The 22402-nt window shown below is 41.5% G+C and overlaps 3 protein-coding genes across 6 annotated transcripts; all 3 read right to left on the reverse strand.

Annotated features, from left to right (window-relative positions):
- Positions 1 to 1216: 1216 nt before the first annotated feature.
- Positions 1217 to 7975, reverse strand: tktb (transketolase b). The gene is made up of 14 exons (XM_017415196.3): positions 7750 to 7975; positions 5765 to 5882; positions 5534 to 5647; positions 5325 to 5422; positions 4493 to 4684; positions 4126 to 4253; positions 3828 to 4024; positions 3418 to 3582; positions 2995 to 3151; positions 2777 to 2907; positions 2609 to 2692; positions 2429 to 2525; positions 2185 to 2304; positions 1217 to 1932 (listed from the first exon to the last, which is right to left on the reverse strand). Exons 1-14 carry the CDS (start codon positions 7854 to 7856, stop codon positions 1760 to 1762), a joined length of 1881 nt encoding a protein of 626 aa, XP_017270685.1. The 5' UTR covers positions 7857 to 7975; the 3' UTR covers positions 1217 to 1759.
- A 522-nt stretch (positions 7976 to 8497) lies between these two features.
- lrrc23 (leucine rich repeat containing 23) lies at positions 8498 to 11576 on the reverse strand. 2 transcript variants are annotated; one of them, XM_017415054.3, is made up of 8 exons: positions 11169 to 11576; positions 10567 to 10676; positions 10322 to 10442; positions 10080 to 10221; positions 9775 to 9905; positions 9550 to 9686; positions 9038 to 9242; positions 8498 to 8904 (listed from the first exon to the last, which is right to left on the reverse strand). In XM_017415054.3, exons 1-8 carry the CDS (start codon positions 11247 to 11249, stop codon positions 8872 to 8874), a joined length of 960 nt encoding a protein of 319 aa, XP_017270543.1. In that variant the 5' UTR covers positions 11250 to 11576; the 3' UTR covers positions 8498 to 8871. The 2 variants fall into 2 exon arrangements, with proteins under 2 accessions (XP_017270543.1, XP_017270544.1); XM_017415055.3 differs by lacking the exon at positions 9038 to 9242.
- A 135-nt stretch (positions 11577 to 11711) lies between these two features.
- Positions 11712 to 20762, reverse strand: rbm10 (RNA binding motif protein 10). 3 transcript variants are annotated; one of them, XM_017415068.3, is made up of 23 exons: positions 20606 to 20762; positions 20155 to 20248; positions 19551 to 20073; positions 19292 to 19462; positions 19127 to 19196; positions 17706 to 17779; positions 16692 to 16778; positions 16534 to 16594; positions 16280 to 16438; positions 15895 to 16055; positions 15535 to 15632; positions 15317 to 15404; positions 14999 to 15188; positions 14804 to 14910; positions 14615 to 14696; positions 14367 to 14458; positions 14060 to 14251; positions 13770 to 13955; positions 13579 to 13635; positions 13252 to 13443; positions 12747 to 12794; positions 12583 to 12635; positions 11712 to 12460 (listed from the first exon to the last, which is right to left on the reverse strand). In XM_017415068.3, exons 2-23 carry the CDS (start codon positions 20169 to 20171, stop codon positions 12370 to 12372), a joined length of 2799 nt encoding a protein of 932 aa, XP_017270557.1. In that variant the 5' UTR covers positions 20172 to 20248; positions 20606 to 20762; the 3' UTR covers positions 11712 to 12369. The 3 variants fall into 3 exon arrangements, with proteins under 3 accessions (XP_017270557.1, XP_017270558.1, XP_017270559.1); XM_017415069.3 differs by having other exon boundaries at positions 20155 to 20222; positions 20606 to 20739; XM_017415070.3 differs by having other exon boundaries at positions 20155 to 20219; positions 20606 to 20734.
- Positions 20763 to 22402: the final 1640 nt, after the last annotated feature.

Genomic DNA, 22402 nt, shown 5'->3' on the forward strand with positions numbered 1-22402 from the left:
GGAACAGGGATGACAGACAGTTCAAGTCGGAGCCCGTCTTGTTTGGCTGAGCTCCAGTAGCATCTCCATATGAATGCAAACATCACCTCCGAGGAGGCCATCTTTACATTCTGTCCATCCATGCTGTTCATGGACTGTGGAGCGTGTTCATCCTCACACTCACCCTGCAGCTGCTGGCTGAAAGTGGAGCCATGATGGCATTTTCACCGTGGGGTGAAACATGCTGACACCACCGGGGTTTTTTGGTTTTAATAGTAACCTAATACAAGATTAAATATATCCCACATGTGCTGCTGGACACAGACATGTTCCAAATGGCTCACGGACAACCTCACACTAAACACAGAAACACTCAGGTGCTGACGCTCTCCTCCAAGGTAAACAGCCATGTGTCCAGAGGTGATTCGTTTAAACCCTGACAGGAACATGCAGGAACCCACAGCACACATTCAACACCTTCTGTAACCTCAGCCTGACAGCAGCCTCCTCGAACAGTTTCCACCAGCAGGAATGACGCTGGCCCTGGGTTCTCACACCTACTAATACCTCTGCTCGGCCTGTAGGATGCACATGTTGCATATTTTAATACTGACTTTTTAAAAATCACTTTCCTGGCGCCTCAGAGCGTAACCATATGCAGGTCTTTAACCTCTACTGAGACAGTTCATGTCATGTTTCATGGCACAAATATAAGTGATTTACAGAAAGAGACAATTAAAAGTCCATTATTTCTTTGTGTACATTCTAAACATTACAAATACCTGGAGTTTTTCAAACACTTATATTAACTGTTTGCATACAAATAGTAATTTAGAAAAACATCATCGCAATTACAACATTTTTAAAGTTTAAAACAATCTGATTGATTTGATCTTTACGAGTTCTGGCACTTTTAACCACAAAAGGAAAGGGAAACTGATAAAAAGTTCCTTTAGTAAGAAGTTATACCTGGAAACGTCTAATAAACCCAGTTAGTGTCTGAGGCTGTATATGGTGTTTTAAATTTAATACTATCCACTTTATAATTCATGCATTGTAGAATATTACATACTAAATTAACTTTTTGGGTCCACAAATGTCCTCAACCAAACTGGACAGTGAGATTCTGGCATCATTTTGAAGGATTACGTTTTAAAGTTTGACTTTTCCGTAGAAATGAAACATTTAAATAACACACCGATCAGATGAACTGCAACAGAAAACCACAAGAACAAACTGCAGTGAGCTAATATCTTTTTATTCAGCACATCACAGCAATAACAGGAGGAGCTTAAACAGCAGTAAAACTGACACCTGCATGATGAGGAGTCATTGTAGAATGTTTGAAGTTTTAAATCAACTCTGTGGAAAATTAAACATCTGTCAAAGCTTCAGCATTAAAAGGCCATCACTGCAAGACTACAGATGTGAACTAGTACAATGAACAAATAGTAACAGAGCTTTCAAAGACAAAAGAGGAATAATTCATTGAATGTTAGAAGTCATGATCTGACAGTTACCTGACCGAAATGTTGCCAAAACCTTTTACAGTATTTAGTGACTGTTTACTCCGTGCATCTATCTGGACTTTAAAATACAGGAAGGACTGGGGAAATGTGGACCAGAAGGTACATAATGAGTCAGGCGCCGACCGCTCTGCCCTCCAACATGAATAGCAATGAAGGGTTAGTGAAGTGCAGCTTCACAGCCACAAGATGGCAGCAGAGAGGCTAACGGGTTGTGAAGGAAGCACAAAAAAAAAAAAAGGAGAGGCGGTTGTTTAGTTTGCGAACGTCTGGCGGACAGCGCGGGCGATGTGCTTGGCACTGATGCCAAAGAGGTCCAGGAGCTCCTGGGGCTTTCCGCTGCGGGGAACGCCAGAAACTGCCAGCCGGGTCACGACGATCCCAGGCTCGCCTCCCACTGCAGACAGAACCGCTTCGCCGAGACCACCTGGGAGACAGAATGTGGACCAAAAATATCTCAACACTCAAGTATCCCACGTAGGCAATTTAAGATCGCATATCTAAGTGACTGACGGTTAGCATCCAAGTTTAAAACCAAAATGATAACCCAAAAAAAAAAAAAAAAAAAAGCATTAAGTCTAAATTTTCAGTTGTGATTTAGAAAAATCCAACTAGTTTTAAACAACTGATTTTAGAAATACAATGAAACAGTTTAAGTAAAAAAAGAGAAAAGCCTTACCCTCCTTGTAGTGGTCCTCCACCGTGATGATCTGCCCCCCTGTGGCTCTGGCGTGGCTCAAAATGGTGGCAGCATCCAGAGGCTTGATGGTGAATGGATCAATTACACAGATGTTCTTTCCTGTAGGAGGAAAATGGTTTTTTATCTTGTATATTAAAGTCATACTGGTTAAATAACCGTGCAGTGATCCAGTACTTCATGTTGTAAAATACAGGCAGATAACTCCTGGACAGCTCGAGTCTACCTTCACTTTTGAGAGTCTCATAAGCAGCCAGGGCTTCATGTAGAGTAACACCAGCTCCAATCACAGTCGCCACATCACTGTCGGACTCTCGCACCACCTGGAGAACAATACGATGTAGGTTCATTCTTATTTTGTATACATGAAATATTTTAAGTGGAAAAAAAACTTAATATAGATTACCTTAGCAACACCTAATTCAAACTTCTCTTCAGGAGAGTAGATGACTGCAGTGTCTGGTCTGCTGGTGCGGATGAAACAGATTCCCTGAGAAAAGAAAAAAATGAGTAGAGTGTTACTAACACGGGTTGTGAGGATATATGCTGGAATGTGTTGAGGAAACCTTCCCACCTTTGTGTTAGCGGACAGCTCAACGGCCCTCTCTGTTGACACAGCATCACTAGGATAAAACACTGTACACGTTGGAATGGCTCGGAACATGGCCAAGTCCTCGAGGGCCATCTGGGATGGACCGTCCTCACCTGAAGGCAGGGAAAAGGATCAGTACAGTACAGGCTGGCCGCGTTTCTAATCATGTAACAGATGAGATGTTTCAGCTCGATGTTTACCAATGGAGACGCCGCAGTGAGATCCTACGAGGTTGACGTTGGTCTGGGAGATGGCTCCCATACGGATCTGATCATAGGCTCTGGAGAGGAAGGCAGCAAACGTGCTGGCAAACGCAACCGTGCGGTCACGGGTGGCGCAGCCAATGGCCACTCCTACCTGTAATTGTTAAATACATTTCCATAGGTTAGTCTAAATGATAACAGGTGAGATTAAGAAAAGATCCAAACACAGATGGCTCAGGTAGACTGGTCCTAAGTGAAGCTGGGATCATCAGGTCCAAGAATGAAGAGTGACAGATTAGAAAAATTCTAACAGATTATAGTGGTGAAGGGTATAATGAAAGAAAAAGAAAAGCAAATCAGAAAAAACAGCATCAAGAGTATTAACAAAAAGACACACCCAGGGTCTGCGATGTTATTTACCATGTTCTGCTCAGCGATGAAACATTCAATGTAGCGTTCAGGGAAGGCCTTCTTGAAGAGTTCAGCGAAAGTAGAGTTCTTAGTGTCTCCATCAAGAGCTACCACCCTCTGGCTCGTCTGGCCCAGCTTGGCCAGGGCAACGCCATATGCTCGCCGTGTTGCCATCTGAAGTAAAGAAAAGGTTGAGGTTCAGGTAGAAACCGACAGACGAGCAGCATGAAAGAGATTAAACAGGTCATAATGAAGATAAGACATGAACTGAAACCAGATTATCTGTAAACTTAAAACTCAATCCAGTGATCATCTCTGAGTCTGAACTCATTAAAGAAGTTACCAATGCCTCTAAAAGCCCTTTGTTGCTTAAAAAAAAAACCAAACAAAAAAAAAAAACTTAAGGTAACTTAAGGTACCTTATCTCCTTTCTTGTAAGCTGGCGGTGAAGGCAGGGAGATGAGGCTCAGGTCAGCTGGTGCTGTGGCATCACTGGGCAGCTCAGGGCACAGGGTCTTATTGGGGACCTGAATCTGAGACTGCAGGTCCTTCAGGATAGCGTCCAACTTGTCCTTTGGAATGGGCTTTCCGTGCCAGTTATCTTGATCTTCAATGTCTAGGGTAAAAAGTGAACAAGACCCGCGTTTTAAATGAGGAAAAATATTTTTAGGAAAAATGTCAACAACATTTAAAAGAAAAAAGTTCATATGCACATACTTTTGAGTCCTTTGCCCTTAAATGTCTTGGCAACGATACAGGTGGGTTTATCCTTGACCTGCTGAGCCTGCCAGAAAGCTTTGCACAGCTCCTCCACGTCATGACCGTCCACTACATACGTGTTCCACCTACAGAAAATTTAACAGAATACCAGTCATTACTACAAAAATAACCACTGAGGTGGAACTTCATTCTGAAGGAGACAAAGGCCAAAAAAAAAAAAACAGGAATTCATGCATGCAGAGTGAAAGCTCCTGACTGCAGTATGGCCCCATTTATTAAAATATCAATGCATTTACAGATATTTTAAAAAATGTATTTAATTCTATCATAGATTACAGGTGTAGAATATCAGTTTGCTCCTGACCCAAAGGCTTCGCAGCGCTTGCGGTAGGTCTCCATGTCGTGCTGCAGGGGCGCAGCCTGACTCTGACCCAGCCGGTTTATATCCAGGATGGCCACCAGGTTGTCCAGCTTGTAGTAGGAGGCAAAAGCCATGGCCTCCCAGACCGAGCCCTCCGAACACTCTCCGTCACCCATCATGCAGTACACACGGTAACTGCAGGGTCAAAGCAAAAAGGGGAAGGAGGAAGTGAGGAACCCGTTTCACTTTCCACAAAGAGTCATTACATAATTCATGTTTAGGACAGGGATTCAGACCTGATGCTCAGAAAACACAAAAATGTACTTTTCCAAATCAACATTAACAGCTGTAAATTCACTCTTTGGAAGGATTGTAATGAAATCCCCCAAATTGTGGACAAACTAAATACTATAAACAATTATCTAAACAAGGAAGTAGCAGGAAATGAAGAAGAGCATGCTACAGGAGGGGCAAACAAAACTAATTGGTCATGAAATACACCTTTAAAAAGGCCACAGAGAAGAGCCAAAGCAAAGATTTGTATGATTCTGTTGCAGAACTGCTGACTCACTTTGGCCTTTAATAGATCGAAAGTACTCAATGAATTACACAGAACAAAAAAATGCTCTTTGATAAGCAATGCTGTTGTGAAACTAAGTTGACGTCGTAGTATTGATTTAACATGAGTGAGAACTGTCAAACTCTTTTTAATGCTGGAATCTTAATTCAAAGACCTTTTAAAAGATTTCAGACTAATGCTGAGTGATGTTTCAGACTATTACAAAGCACAAATGTACTTCTTTTGAACATCGCATCACTTTGGATCCACGCTGACCTGGATTTGTCGAAGTATTTGCCGGTGTAGGCCATCCCACAGGCAGCTCCAAGACCCTGACCGAGAGAGCCTGTAGCCACGTCAACAAACTCCAGTTTCTGCATTGCATTAGAATAGATTGGAAAGAAAGAAAGGAAAAAAAAAAAAATGCAGTTTATGTCTTCGTCAAAGAAGCAGAAATTGGAACTAAATCAGGACTTCAGACTCACTGGTGTGGGGTGCCCTTCCAGGTCACTGTCGAGCTTGCGCAGGTTCAGAAGATCAGATTCTTTCACAAACCCTGCCTCTGCCCAGGCAGCATACAGGACGGGTGCTGCGTGACCCTGATAAGGAGAAGCAACGTTTCATAGCATGATCTTTATATAAAAAAAAAAAAAAAAAAAAAAAAAAAAAAAAAAAAAAAGAAAACCCCTGAGTTTTCAAAGAAACAGAGCACTAACCTTTGAGAGGACAAAGCGGTCATTGCACTGGTTACGAGGATCATCTGCCTTGTAGCGCATGGTGTTGAAGAAGAGCACCGACATGAGCTCCGCTGCACTGCAGCATGATGTGGGGTGGCTGAGGAGCAAGAATCAAAGAGCCCTTTATTCAAAACGTAGCAGATCAAATGAGATTTCATTAGTACCAAACAACAAAATGCACACATACATGCATGTGCTGTTAAATCCAGAACTTGTGTTGGGATTTTAGAGTGCATGAAAACTTGAAACAGCCTTACAAAAAAACAATACATTTGACAGATAACCTCCTTTTGGGGGGGATTAGAAACGTCACCCGCAGTCAATAGTTAATGTTTAACAAGACTACCTCAGGTTACCACACTTGGACTCTTTAAAAAAAATGGAAGCAAGCTTGTGAACTGTTAGTTGTTGCAAATAGTTTGGAGTCTTGTAATCAACACTTAGAAATCCAAAGTTACCCAACAGACCAAAGCTTCCCTTTGTGGTTAAATTTCAGCTAATAACATTTCAACCACTCTGCAAACATCTACAGGTACTACACAAGTAAACAGCCAGTGTTAAGTTTTATACAAAATGTAAACAAAAATAAAATAAAAGATCCATTTGCCGATTTACCCCTTGTGCTCATGTTGAGAGACAACCTGGTGAAAAATAAAGCAAGGTAAATTCAGAAAAACCAGGAAAATCAGATTCTTCAGTGGATTGGTGTAGTCTTCCAGACCGGGCAAAGAATGAGGAACAATGTAAAGTGTTGGGCACGGACACTGAAAAGGCTTGTTTTTAACCGTTTGTGTGAGCAATCAAACATCAAAATACCATCATTTCCTTGTTGAAAAACAAAAGGTAGAGCGCAAAACTGGTTCATCAACTAGCCTTTTGTTCCAGAGACTGGATAAACTGCACAGTGCCGAGTCCATCCACTGCAAATCCAATCAAAACAGAAAGTCATATTTATGTTGAAAACAACACAGCACTTGGCAAAGTGACTTACATGCTTTCGTCGTGTTGTAAAAATCTGTTTTGGCCTGACAAACGGGCTCTAAACTAACAACCCTGATTTGCCCCAGAAGGTTTAGGCATGATTGTACATGTGACATCAACCACATCATGATGAGCCGAGAAGCTCCCCACAAACAGGAGGCATTTTGTCATTCATTACAATTTTTCCTCACTTTGACTTTCTGTGTGCGGACAGCCGAGCAGGACACGACTGTTGTCCTCAAAAAGAAAACCAGGAGGGCGAAGGTGACTGATAAAAGCTGCACCCTGTCGATCCGACTATTCCCGCTTAGGCTTCCAGGAGTTTTGCTCCTTGCTTGGTGGGAAGGAATGAAAGGAGAAATGTTACAACCCTTCAGGCAAAGGCATAGTTTAGGTGTCAAGAACACTGGTGCTCTTCTCACTCATTGAGCAGATTTGATTTTATTCACCTACTGGCAGGGAAACTTGACACAGCCAGTTTGAATGAAGTTAAAATTTGTATTCAAATAGACCAGAAAGACAAGAACTCTTCAATATTTGGGTCAAACTCGAATAAAATAGAACAGAACTTAGCATGTCCCCTTAAGAGGGATATTGCATTATTATTATTATTGTTATTATTATTAAACTGACCATAAGAGTTTATAACTATCATTATCACCTTGCTATTTGTTTTTTAGCATGCAAAAGCAGCTCAGTACCTGTTTCAGGTGACCCCTTCCATAATTGTGCATTTGCACCTTTATACATGTTTAAAAAAACACCTAAAACTAGAACACGTTCTTGCTAGCTATGATGCTAGGACTACACAAATACTATTAACTTGACGCTCGCGCTATAGTCTAAATTACATCGCGTGAACGTAATCCGCAGCACGTGCCTGCAGGCCCCGCGGGTATCGCGAGCCTCGGCCGCACGCTACGATGATCATTAATGATTTCCGAGTTATTTTGAAGACTTTCAAGCGAGTCTGGACGACTTACCCGGAGTTGGAGGCGCACGTTGCCTTGATGGAGTTGATCCTCAGCTTGTTGGCGATGTCTTTCAGACCCTGCAAAGTCTTCTCGTCGGGTTTGTGGTAGCTAGCCATGGTCTCTGCGGGCGGAGAGCTCGAGTCGGGTCGGCTTGAAGAGTTTAACGGAGGTTATTCGAACCCACACGGATGCTAGCCGGAGCGGAAGGCCGTCGCTGGTGGAGGTAACCAGTTAAGTAACCCTGGTATAGTCCCCCCGCCTCCTGAGAGGGAGATGACGCCAGGGTTGCCAGATACGGAATGACGAAACATCGTGCTGTCGCTTCAAAACGACCGACCCAAACTGGCGCGCAAATGCGATAATTATCGCATATCTGGCAACACGGAATGACACGTTGAGGTGGGTAGAGTCGTCTGCCACTCCCACCCAATCAGAGCACAGGGGATGAAGAAGAAGAAGTGGCGCCTGTTGCGTAGATGATGGCGATGATTTCACGCCAACTCTTTTCAGTTGGATATCAGATCTGAGTTTGTCTTATCTCCCGCTTCCTTGTACAGTTCACAACCTCCCCAAAATACCTGAACTCCTATTGCGCTCTAGGGCAAAAAAACGGGTATTAGCACTGATGAAATCTGGACTCTGTAGTCTATTTATCAGGAAATAAGATATAAATCTTACCATTGCTGACAGGTGCATTCTTTAACAAATAGGTAGAAAGATAAATTACTAGTTGCATAAACAGTAAGAAGGCGTTGTGTGTGATTTTATCCAGAAAGATTTATTTTTCATGCAAGTGTTGATTCTCCATATTCAAACATATTGGAACTGTCACTTTAAAGGCTGCAGCTGGGTGGCTGCCAACAAGGAAGTGCGGGTAGATTTTGCTTTCTCATCCAAACAGGGAAAAAAAAAAAAGTCAAACATTGCAAGGTTCACAGACACAGGCACTTTTCTCCCTGCGGTCAGCCTTTTTATTGTTTAAAGTTGGCGTGAGGATAAAAATGAATTAAGATAAATAATTAAGCAGACAGAGGTTCAATCACAGTTCCTCATTTATACACAAAAAGTCTGCCTCTTCAAGAAAGTCAACTAAGTCCAACACTTCCCTTTTCTCACACATATTTTGAAATCTTACGGCTCAGGTATTTCCTCTTCGTCCACTTCCTGAAACGAGATGCATGCATTTTATTTATTTTTGTTACCATTTCACATAAAAAACTATATATGAGACTTATTATATATATATTTTTTTTTAAACAACCATATATATTTAATATAAATATATATTTTGTTTTACTCTGATTAATCTCCGAGCTTCACTTCTCTCGTCAGCGGAGACAGGATCTTTGTCAAGTCGCTCCAGCTGTGGCAATACCATTAGCACACTGAGGCGGTAGTCTGAGGTTTCCACCAGCAAATTCTCAGAAAGGACCAAAACCCGCAGGGTTTGTGACACATGGACAAGGCTTTGTAAGGCCTTTACATCCGTGATCAAATTGCCTCTGGAGAGGAGATACAGAGACATGAATCATCATTTTATTTGGTGTTTTATAACACCAATGTTGAAATTCCAGACTTCCCCATACTTTTTATAAATGATAAATGGACTGTACTTGTATAGCACCTTTACAGCCACTCTAAGGGCTTTACCCATTCGCACTTTAACATGTGGCATACTGGTGGAATTGGACCTCCAGCTGTTTTGTTGCAGGGCAACTGCGCTAACCTCTGATCCACAGCCGCCCTGTATAACTGCATAAGAACCGTGACAGCAGATGTATGGCTGTGGTTCTTTGTGTTTATGTGTACCTGGCATTGAGGTACAGAAGACACTTCATGCTGGGGCTGAAACCATCCAGAGATTCTAGCTGGTTGTCTCGAAGATGAAGGACGGTGAGGCGCTCCAACTTCTCCAGACCCTCAAGACGGTTGATAACATTTTTGGCCTTTGGAAGAAGCAAACACGATTTCCTTTTTAGCCACTAGCATAAAGCTTGATGGTACTGGGTGAATCCTATCCATCCTGTGTCTTACCAGATATAATTTTCGCAAATTCGGGAGGTCAATGCCATCTGTGGTATCCAAGTGGCTTCCCCTTAGCTCCAGGGTCACCAGGTTTGCAAAACTGCTACTCTGAAATTCGTTCAGTCGCTGAATGCTGTTTCCTGAGAGGAAAGTTTCAAAATGACACATCTGCTTTTTAAGAAAAACGACAAACGAAGCTTCTGATATTTGAATAAAGAACGAGAACAAAACGAAAATGCTAACGTTCGAACGAACAACAAAACAAAAATAACTCTTTGCTCTATTTTTTTGGGACGTATCTTCAAATGAAAGACCTGTAAGGTTGAGGCTCTCTAAGGCGGGCCCAACCAGACCATCCAGGTCCGTTATCCTGTTTGCTGTCATACTCAGCCACTGCAGGAAGGGAAGCTCGGAAAAGGGTTGTCCTTTGAAGGATGCCACGGCATTATTGTTGACCTGCAAAAGAGTTGCACTGAAGATTTACAAACAGTAAAACGGATCACTACCAACATACGCATAGAGGTCTTTTTTTTTTTGAACAATGTTCCTTTCTTGCCTTCAGCCAAAGTAAATGAGTCAAAGTTGCCAGAGGAGACAGATCAGTAATGTAGTTGTTGGATAAGTCCAGGAAACGTATGTGAATATAACTGCTGATCGCACCTATGCCATCCAGCCCTCTGAGGAGTACAGAAGTGAGAAAAAAACACAAGGAAAAAATGGTATCTCAATTTCACAAGCTGCAAACTCAGTGCAAACATGACGTTAAATTCACTTGCTCTGCCTGCATCTTTGACTCCTTACTTGTTATTGAGGTCCAGTTTGATAAAAGCGTGTCCCAATCTATTTCCCGTCCGGCACAGCAATGACAGCCCCTCACGGATAGTTTCTTTTGTCAGGTGGAGAGCTTGTATCTGTGGAGGATGGAGAAGAAACTGAAATGAGGTACAGACGACTGTGTATGTTGTGGGATATACTGTACGTGAAGCTGCATAAGGTACTGGCCTTCAGTCTCTGAATCTGGTCTAGCTTCAAGAGAAGCAGCCAACTAAATGATTTTTAAACTTGGATCTGATGGCACACCCTTTCATTTTTGTTAAATAAGTTGAGCATCCACTGTGACTGCTTGTAAAATGTCTTAACTAGTTTAGTTAGCTTCAAAAGTGGCCTATCAATGCCTGGCTTCAACTTTAGTTTTATCTTCTATCTATCTCCAGTTTGCATAATAAACACTGTCAACAAACAAACTTTAAAACAAAAACAAAACAAAACAAAACATATCCTCAACATCCGGTTCTCCCATATCACCTACTTTTGTTGCAGAATCGCGGACTAGCTTTGTTAGCTTGTACAGTAGAAAATTTAATTTATGCCATTTTTTATTTGTCAAGTCTTCAGTACAGTACCTTCTCGCTTTCTCCGACTCCTTTTGGACTCTCTAATCCCTCCACATCCGACAGTTCTACATCCTCATCCACATCAGACATTCTGGCTAATGAGCCTTTTGACCAAAAGTGGCTGAGTCGGTAGCAGCTAGCTAGCTAACTAAATTAACTACAGACGCGCTACAGTATTTATCAGTTACCAAAACAAAGCTCCAAACGTACCAAATTACAACCGACTATGTCTCGAACAATTTAAGTAAAACGAGCCAAGGCTTTCTCAATAAGTTAAACTTTTGTTTTCTGTATATGACGGGTCTCCAAGTGTAAACACCTGGAACCAAGTTTGCTACCGTTACCATGGAAACCACACATCCGCTGTCCGTCGAGCGGCAGGAAAGAAAATACGAACAAAATTATGCTTTTCTACAACTAAATTACTTCTTATTGGTTGAATGTTGTATTACAAACCTACTGAGTTATATTTCTTTTTTTCACCCAAGTTTAAAAAAAAACATTTAAAGGCTGAAACATCAGCTATCATTTTTTTCATACAAGATAACAAACTAGATGAAAGTGTTTTTTTATTCATTTACATTAGCTTGATGAAACACAGTCACATTCATAGACAAATACATAAACAAAAAATAATTTCCAAACAAAAGTATCTATTACAATGTTAATTTCAATCATCTAGTTAATAATGAGACACTTCTCATCAACACAATAATGTCAGTGAATGTGACCATATCCACTTCCAAAGGCCACAGTCTGTTTAGCCTTGTCTGTTGTATAAAAGTGCTCGTTCTAAAATATACACAGTTTATGCCCCGATCAGTCATTCATTGAATGGCAAGGCATACAGCATGAACTTAAAATTCTATGGTGCATAGACAGTAATATTAGAAATTCTCATTTGCTGACATCATCGATCTTTCGTTTCCAAACAGCAAATGTTTGTCCAAACCACGTAAAATTTGATTACTACACAGAAGCGTGTAAGATGAAAAACTGCATCATTCAGAAAGCAAGCAAACAAACAATGTGCAATATTCCAATATCTACTGCTACAGGATAAGTCCATAGGATTACCACCACCAAGAATTACCACTGCTGAGGTAATTATGTCTACCCAAAAATAGGAAGTTTCAATTAAGATGTCAACAGTAAAGAATTGTACGCAGGTTATGGTCTTTTCTGGGTCAGGAAGTTTAAGGGGAAGTGGTCACTCCACTTGCATGTTGCGCATCAAAAGTCCTTTTTTTATGCCTCCTTGCAGCATCCTTGCCCCAAGACTACTGCCTGTGATTCCATCACTGCAGAGAAAAGGAAGGACATCAACAGCAGAAAAAAGATCAAATTAAATAATAATAAATAAATAAATATCAAACTAAAATTTCACCATTTGATAAACATTTTTGATATCACTACAGCTTACATTGGGCTAAACTTTCTCTTCTTAGTTTCAGGTTCTGATCCATCTGCTGATCTCTGCATGAAGATAAAATAGGACACATTTTTAAAAAGTGCTTTGTGACTTATATAAATCTCAGAAAAGCTGCGAACAGTGCTGCTCAACCCAGCCTTTGACACTTGACTAACCTCTTTGCCAAGAGCTTCCAGCTGACTTTTTCTCTGCTCTAAGTTTTGCTGGGAACACAGACAGAGAGGGGAAAGAAACAATAAGGTTAAAAATAACCTTCAAATACAACAAACATTTTGTTTTATGGTGCTGCTTATACAGAGTTTCCATGCTGAATAGAATCAGCTGTTGACTAAATCAGTTATAATAGCTACATTAATAGATCAGCACAGTTTCTTTGCTCTAATTAATGCATGGTGACTATTGCAGTGAGTGTTTGCTGTCAGAATGCTTGTTGCTTGAAGAGACAAGCACTGAAAGTCTCCATTTTGTTTTGGATTTTTTCTTCAAATAGTTAGATTTCTGTTCAGCAGCTCACATAAATCCAACGGTGTACCTTCAAAACCTGTAAACAAACCTTCCAATCTATGTATATGGGGTTTCAACTATGGCAGAGAACATACCCATTACCATTTGCAAAGTGTTTATCATTTAAAAAAAAAAACAACTCAAAATTAAAATCACCTTATGTAGTTCAGAGAGCTGCTGATGCCTGATAAGAGCTTCCTTGCTTGGGAACTGCCTTCTGCAAAGCAGACAAGCCAGTTTAACCCAGTCTGTCATTCTCCCTTCCTTCTCTTCTTTGTCGCCTCCTTCGTCGTCACTGTCACTTTCTGCACTGTAGGCCGGAACGAGACCAGGCTGCCGAGGAGGCGACTGTGGCACATGACAAGATAAATCAAGAAGCGATAATGACAACATGCTATAGGGGGGGGAAAGTAACACGTCTACACTTGTTATTGACAGAAAAAATTAGAAAGTTAAAAAAAAAACTAAACCATATGTCCTTACTTCTGTACTTTGTCGGATCTGGTCTAGGAAACTCTGTGGCCTTTCAGACAGGGCGCCCTGCAGAACAGAGAGAGAACACAGTTTATAAAAACATTCAGTTCATAAAAATCTGTACATTGTTGTTGACCAGTCTTCCAATTAAGCTATAATGCCCTAACACATTAAAGTGTTTTATTTTGAGGGTCACTCGCCTTTTTCTCTAGAACTGCGTAGCCTGCATCGGCGCTTGCAGACTCTCTGTATTCATCCAAGCGACTGTGGCCAGGAGCCCGTGTGGTACCAGGAGAAGAGCCGACGGCAGGGGACGAAGAGACAGAACGCATGTTTTCCTTTTGTCTGTTGAGACTCTTGGCCCAGCGCTCCATATCTTTGGCAATCTAAATGAATACCACAAGAAATACAGTTAAAAAAACCCTGAAAGATGTCTGTTTTCTGCACGTGTGTGGCGGTATTTGAATTTCTTATCCAGTGTGTGGAGCACCTGTTGAGCAGTTTTACTCTTCGGTTTGTCCTTTTTCTCCTTGCTTCCAGTGGTGGACAGCGCAGAGTCTGAAGAGGCTGCACTATCCTTCATTGGAGCACCTTCAGAGTTTGACTGGCTGGCGGCAGGAATGTAAGTGTGCTTCTCTCCATCCCAGTACATGTACTGCTGAGTGTGAGAGTTGTAGTAATACTGCCCAGGGAAGAAATGCACAAAAACCAGAATGGAAAGTTGAGGAAGGACACACTCACAAACAAAATGTACGGGTTTAATTTCTGCCTGAACAGAATCCTAACGGATGATTTACCTGAGAATTTGCGTCATAGTACAGTCCTGTGAATGGGTCATAATAATAGCCAGAACTTTCATCATACTGGTATGTAGACACATCGGGAACAGCTGCAAAGAGAAAAAAAAAAAAAAAAAAAAATCACCTTTTTAGATTTTTAACTTGGTAATAAAAGGATAGCTAAGCAGTTATTCAGCTTCAGACAACCTCATACTGTTTCTTAGTTTATTTATTTGCGGTCATAAGAAATGCGAGGAAACACTTACGGTACTGCTTGAGCTCCTGTTCAGTGCCCGGAGTGGCAGGTTGGCTGGAAGCAGTTGGCTGTGGTTTTCCAACTATCTCAACCTGTAATGAAACAGAGTTCTTAAAGCAACATAACAGCACTGAATGGAGCATAGACATGAAATTAAAACAAAAAAATTTAAGAGGTAAAGCAAACCGTACTGTTGTACCTGTGTGGCTGGTGTTGTGGAGGCTGGGGTGACAAGAGCCTCCTGTGGATGAGTGAGAGGCTGCTGCACAGCTGCTGGACCAGATGAAGCTCCCAATGAAGTGACAGCTGTCGACGAGCGAATGAGCACAATCAGAAACAAATGTGTTCGGCTGTGTGGATCATAAAAGAATATTGATCTGGTGTTGATCGGAACCTGTGGTCCCTCCTCCTGCGTATGCCCCGTTTAGGGACGCTCCTGCACTTGGCAAGGCAGCAACCCTGGAGTCTGCCGTGCAGTCTGCTCCAGCATACTTGAGTCCTTCCTGACTGTAGGTTACTGCTGCCCCCTGCTGACAGACCGCTGCATCTACACCCTGCCCTACACCTGATCCCAGCTGAGTGTTCTGAGAATAGAGGTTAAAAAAAAGTAACTTTTAAAAAGATGCTCAAACAAGAAAATACAAATTCATGTACAATTTTATTTTTAAAGCATCTGCTTTGCAGCAATGTGAGGTTGAGTCAGACATGTTACCTGTGTGACGGCCCACTGCGCAGCAGCTATGGCTGTGCTGGCCACCGTAGCAGCGCTCACTCTGCTGCTGTCCGTCACAAAGACGTCACTAACGCAAACAAGAAAAGTGATTTTAGATCTTACGGGTGTTGAATTTCATTTAATAACATCTGAATTTCAGCAGCAATCTTCACAACTATCCTTTGCAGCCAAATTTGAGTGAGCGAGTGAGTTTTTACCGCTTAGAGCCTTTGGCAAACTCCACCACGATAGCTTTCCCATCAATAGACAGAGGTGGCTGAAGAGCCTGCAGAATCTGGAGCAGCTGAGAAGCCTCCTGTTCATAAAGCACACAGACAACTTTCAATTAGGCATGGGTGAATGCATTTTTTTCCCCAAACATCATCTGTACAAAATAAAAAATATATACATCTCCAATAAGGTTATGCTTATAGATTCACCAAATCTGAAAACAGTTATTGCAAGAAATAGATTAGTATTTGTCCAGTTATTTATTTTTAAATGAGTATGTATGCCAAGCCTTTAGTTGGAGTTGTATTTGCAGCAACTATGTGAATGTGTGTGTTTTAAATGCGTACCACTATTGTAGAGAGTTGCAGAAAGGCAAAGCCTCTGTTGAGGTGTGTGTGCTTGTCTTTGATCAGACGAACGTTGGAAGGGGAGAGGGTGGCAAACGGAGCCAATGCCGACAAAATGGCTTCCACTGAGGTATGAGGACCAAGGTTTCGAAGAATCAGGGCTGTTGAAAGAGGAGTTTAGAGATGATATATTATTAATATATTATATATATTATATTATATATTATAATATATTATTAAACATTATTATATTATTTCTACAAAACACAAAATGTCCCTTATGTAACAAAAATCAAAACATCATCACATAATGGTTATAAAGAAAAGCTGCTCTTTTCTGCTCTAACAAGAAACAGAAGCAAGAACAAAAACCTGTTAGGCTTACTGTCATTAGCAACATCTGCCTGCTGGGCAGCCTGGCCCGGCGTGACACTGGGACCAGCTGTGTGGTATGACGTCGGGAGAGGCAGCAGGCCCTGGGTTCCTTCCTTCTGAAGACCGACAGGCAAATCCCTCTGAACCTGTGGCAACTTCAGCTCAGCCTCTACAGAAAGCCAACATCACATTCATGCATTTATGTCATTACTGTAAAAAAGAAAGATGAGCTCAGATATTTGTAACCGCTCCATTAAACTTTACCTGATTTAGGCACGCTGCATTTGAAGCATTTCTCTCTTCTTTTAAAGTTTTGCACACCACACTGTTAAAATGTTACATGAGCTATTGTTAGAAAACTTCCTAAATGAGTCGCTACGGTAAGAGCTGAGATTTCACGTCAGGCAATGAAAACACAGAACCTTGTTGCAGAGCCAGTCCTCGTTGGCCCGCGGTTTGGGGTCGCTGTAGTGCATTGACACCCTCTGTTCCAGAATCAGCAGCGTTCCCTGAAGGGGGAAGAAAGAGAAGCGGGAAGAACAAAGAATGAATATCTGCAACGATCTGGCCAGACATGCCACAGAGAGGCCTCATCTCTCAAGAGATGAGAAAGAAATGAAACAAAAAGGGAGGAAATAAAGGCAAGAAATGGAGAGAGACAGAGGAAAAGGACAGCTGAGGTTGAAAGAAAGAAGAAACCAGAGAACTGCAACCTTCAGCTTTAGAAAATTCGGACGGACTGAGATGGTGTGCATGTAGTGTTGTGGACGTCCATTTTTAAGGACACAGCGTGTTTCGATCAATTGTGTTATCCCTCCCCCCTTAAGGGGAAACCTTCCACAGTAAACAACAAGTCATACAAATGTCACCACCTTCACCCCTCAGAGACAATAGCTTTGACCTAATGTTATATAGCTGAAAGAAAAACTCTTTAAAAATTTTTTTAAAAAAGTAAGAAAAGAAAATTAAACACTGGTTCGGTTTTTATATCAAATAGACCTTGTGAGAAGTTGGCATACTATCCCAGAGGTGGTACTGTAAAATCAGGACACAGACTGAAACAAGTCAAAGAAAGTGAGGTCCTCTGTTAAAAGAGGAGGTTATACTGAACAAATGAGACTGGGGGGGGGGGGGATAAATGAAAACTGAATAGTTGGGACAGACAAGCTTAAGCACAATGCAACATAAATTTGCCTGTTTGTGGAACTTATGTAAATGTAAAACAAAACAAACAAAAAAAAAGATAAATATCTCTATATATAGATACCCTAAAATATGAAAGACAACCTACCTGAGGCAGAGTTATCATTTTCCAGTGTGAGTTTCTACATTTCACTGAATATCATTATGGCGTGACGTGACTTGTGTATCATAGCTAAAGTCCCACTGAATGAATCTATTATATGTGTATTTGTGTCTGTGTTGGAGAGAGTGACCTGGTTGGTCTCCATCCAGCGCGTGGCCTCCTGTATGAGATTAAACTCGACGAAGGCGAATCCTCGGCTCTGACCTGGACACCGCCCAGCGCCACAGCAACCGAACAACAACAACATGACAACAACGCAGTGTTTGGGTTAGTGCTTCATGTACAGAGGAGAGAGAGAGAGAGAGAGAGAGAGAGAGAGAGAGAGAGAGAGAGAGAGAGAGAGAGAGAGAGAGAGAGAGAGAGAGAGAGAGAGAGAGAGAGAGAGACCCTACATCAGCTTTAACAAAATTGATCATTACATCTCCTCTCTCTCAAATAGTCTGCACAGGGTGGGAGGATGCAACGTCACGTATCTCATTCGGGTCAAGGAGTGAGAAAGAGAAGTCTACCCTCTCATCAGTTCGGGTCTGAGCTCTTTGGATTTGAATGGTGAAGCACCCAGGCACCAACAAAACATGCACACACGCACACAAACAAAAACACACATACAAATCATTCTACTTTTCTGAAAAACAGTTTGCCGGTCAACAACTGTGATGAAAACTCTCTAATCCTAAACATCCATTTGCTGTTCATGTATTGCTTTACATGACTGATAACACATGGTACAACATATTCAATTAGCATCTTTCATTAAGCAGTAAAAGCAAAAGAGAACTAATGAAGGAAAACAATAAAAAAAAAGGAGTGTCGTTTTGGGGAGTGTAAGTGTGCCAGTGTCAGAGAAGCACAACTTACAGACAACCAGGAAGTTAGCAAAGTGAGAGGCCAGTAACACAATGATCTTTAATGGAAAAACATTAGGTGGAGAAAATCTGAATAGCATGACACCTGTGTAGCCAAGCATTAGCTGCAATGTTGAAATTCTGCTGCCCACACACTCAAAAGTAACTACAATGACACAAACACACGCTGCTTGAAATCGCTAATATCTCTTCTGACACATTTAGTTTGTGAACAAGTTTAACAATCACACATTAATGTCTTCAGGATGGATGAAGCAGAACCACAAAAGGGTAGAGACGATATGTGAGCCACAAAGAAAAGGAAAATCAAAGCCATGAAATGAACTTGGTTATGTGCCGGCATTCTGGCATTAAAATCAAAATGAACAGGACGCTTCTTTTAAAACTGCATGGATGTTGCCCTGGTAACATTAGCACAGGTGCAGAGACCAGAAAACCACCGTAAGAAAACAGGAATCTTAAGGAACAGGCTACTCTGTATATTTTAACAAGCTGTTAGGCCAGCCGCTCAAGTTCGGTGACAGACTGTAACAACAAGAGTACGACACAAAGGAGATTTAATAGACAGGGCAAAGTCATCAAAAGGAGCAATAAAAATAGCAGAGCAGTCAATGACACTGACACAAGGAGGGAAAAACAAAGTAAAGACCAGAACGAAACTCTCAGCCCGTGGACACGTCCTCACCTGAAGATTTGTTCCTCATAAGGCGAACCTCTCTTGGCTGGATTCCCTGCTCCTGAAGTTGTGCCCGGATCTTTGAACAAAAAATAAATACATTTCAATCTAACAACAACAACAAGGGAAAAAAAAATTCAAGTGTCATCACGGTCTTGTTTAGATAAAATGCACCTCATTGGCTGTGGCACTGGGTGGGAGCATGCGAAGCATGATAATGTTACTGGGCCTCTGGTTATGATCCGCATCCGCACGGTAGTCTTGGTCCCTTGGATCCAGCTCCTCAGCTGACTGGTCTGGGCCCATATTTCCACACCCGTATTCCTCTGATGTCACTGGAAAAGTCTGCATAAAGTGGTCGTATAACTATCAATGATCAAACAAACAAACAATGACTAAGAAAGACGTTGCTGGTCATGGATCTATGACCTACCCTCCTCCGTCCAGCTCCATGTGAGAACCTGTCCTCCTCCCTCTGTCTGCCTGCACCAAACTCCATCTGCTCAGGATGAGCACCAGCATGATCCCAGTTGCTCTCCCTACTTTCTGAGTGCGGGGCACTTTTCTCCAGAAAGCCTCTTCCACCTTTTTGCCGACCCCTTTCCTGAAAACAAGCGTGCGGCAGTTCAGACTCTCTCCTTGGTCCATTCTCACGCTGGTGGATGGGATGGGCAACGTCAGGGTGCGGATGAGGGAAAGGGGGCCACAGGAGGCCTTTCCCATCTCGCCCAATGTTGCTTCTACCGTTCCCTCTGTGGGGAAAACATGCACCATCTTGTGGGAAACCTGCTGAGAAGTCATGTGCACCCAGTGGCCTCTCGTGGAGGCTGTAGGATCCATCATCCTCTGCTCCTGCCTCCTCATCCTCTTGCTCATAGCCTCGGTAGTCCATGTCCTGAAAGTTGTGATCAGTGTTGTTGTTGCCATAGCGACCTATGCGATCACCTCGCCCACCCCTGTTGATCAAAGAACACGGTGAGATCATTTTGTGCGACTAAAAACAAAAAAGAAACTTTTGAATTGAAACTTTTACTCACCTCCGCTCATAGTCCATGTCGACCCAATAATTCAGCTCCAAGTTTTTGTCCTTTTTCTGTTTACACTGCTAAATGAGAAACAATTATGGAGCCCCTGTAGAAACGGGATGCACAGTAGTGATGTGCAATGTGGTCACTGTATTACCGCTGCACGATGTACACTTTTCCAACTATCGTTGCTATACAAATTATTAAACAAAACTTAGCAAAAAGTGCCGTAAAACAGCGTTAATAATCCATAAGATGTGCGTACGCAATGTATACGTAGACCTTTTACTCCCTAAGTAGGAGTTTTTAACAATGACGTGTGGCGGTCATCTCTGTTAGCTGCTAAGCTAACCATCTTAGCCCGAGGTTAGCTAGCAAGTCAGAGCAAAATAAACAGTACGCACGCGGCTGTCATCGTTAAAACACAAAAAACAGTCTCATGCAGAATCGGAGAAACGCTTACCAGCGCCTCATGAAACCAAGAATCCTTCCTGGAATGTCACGTTGAAGACCAGGTGAGTGGGGCGTTTTATTTTCAGTAAATTTAGTGTAAAATGGCCACAGTAAAACATATAAGTGGGCGGGACCAAAACGTCGGATCTGAAGACTGATTGGTTGGCTGTAGAAGCGATCGTTTTTTAATGTGGATGATGATTGGACAGGAGCAACACATCAAACAGAGGACTGAAACTGGATTTTCTCTGTTAAAGTATTTTGGTTTCAAACATTGGAAATGTATTTTGTACACTAAGTCTGGTCCAGATCAACCAGGCTTAGTTCAAGCGTGTTTTCATTGCCCAGTCAGGAACTACCCACTAAACCTAAATTAATCTGCGATCATTATTATTTTCATAATAATATGCAATACCTGTTCCCTAAGCTTTTGCACTAAAATATTCCAGTTAATTATAAAACCACAGGAGCAAATGTTAGAAAGGGTTGCAAATATTTTTATTTGAAGAAAAAAAGTAAAACAAATAGTGCCAAAAAAGGCAAAAACATTGTTAGGTATGGTTACAAATGCATTTATTAAAAAAAAAAAAAAAGAAACAAACAAAAAAAAAACTAAAACCAGCCTTTTGTATAAAATAAAAGGCATGAAAGTTAAAAAAAAAAAAAAACCTAGCCTAGCACCCAAAACCAATCCAGCATCCTAACCTCCACCTCCTATGAATTGTTAGAAAATACACCAAATATATTTTTTGATTTATATAAAGATGATTACAACATGACTAAATAAAATATACTAAAGCAAATGTCACACAAAGATAAAAAGTTATAAAATACAACGATGACAGTGTCATTTAGGGAGTTATAATGAAATAAAAGGCAAACTTGTAATACACATTAAGAATATGTCTTTACAAGGCTTTGTACGCCATACAGTACATAACAGACATAAAAAATAAGATAAACCTTTCACCTGTATGACAGAACGTCAAACAAATCAACCTATCACCACTTGTGATTAAATCCACTGATTAATACAATCAAATCAATACATGGTATACACAAAAAGGTCCAAATACTTTAATCAATAACCTGATTGTGCCTCCGGCTTTAGTTCAAGATCTTCCAGTGAAGTGAAAATTAGTAAGTCACTCTTTCAAATTCACTAATTTGAGCCAAAAAAAACAGGCCAACTTTGGCAAAAAACAAGGCACTAGGTCAGTGACGAAGAAGGCCTTTTCATACAAATAAAGTACATGACGTGTTATTGTACACAATCATACAAATATAAACACCCAGGACATGCAGAGCTACAGTGGAGAAAAACATCAATAATGTTACACACACAGTTAAACCCGTGCACAGCGCCTGAGAAAGATAAATGACCTGACAAAACAAAGTCAGAGACAAAGAGAAAGTGCTTTTGTCAAACTTATAGTCTTCCTCTTTTTTTCGGCTGTTCCCTTTTAAGGGTCACCACAATGAGTCATCCTCCTCCATCTAACTTGGTCTTCTGTGTCCTCTGTCCTCACTCTAACTGCCTCCATCTCCTCTTTGTCTTTTTCCTGGCAGCTGCATCTCTAACATCTTTCTACCAATATACCCACTGTCCCTCCTCTGCACATGTCCAAACCCTCTCAGTCTGGCCTTCTTCACCTCTTTACCACACTTCCTGTTTTCCTGGACAGTGGACCCTAAGTACTTGAAGTCCTGCACCTTTGTGACCTCTGCTCCTCACTGTTCCACCTGCCTCCCTCTCATTCACACACAAGTACTCTGTCTTGCTACGACTGACTTTCATCCCTTGTCT

Source organism: Kryptolebias marmoratus, linkage group LG8, assembly GCF_001649575.2.
Source record: "Kryptolebias marmoratus isolate JLee-2015 linkage group LG8, ASM164957v2, whole genome shotgun sequence".
Taxonomy (NCBI): domain Eukaryota; kingdom Metazoa; phylum Chordata; class Actinopteri; order Cyprinodontiformes; family Rivulidae; genus Kryptolebias; species Kryptolebias marmoratus.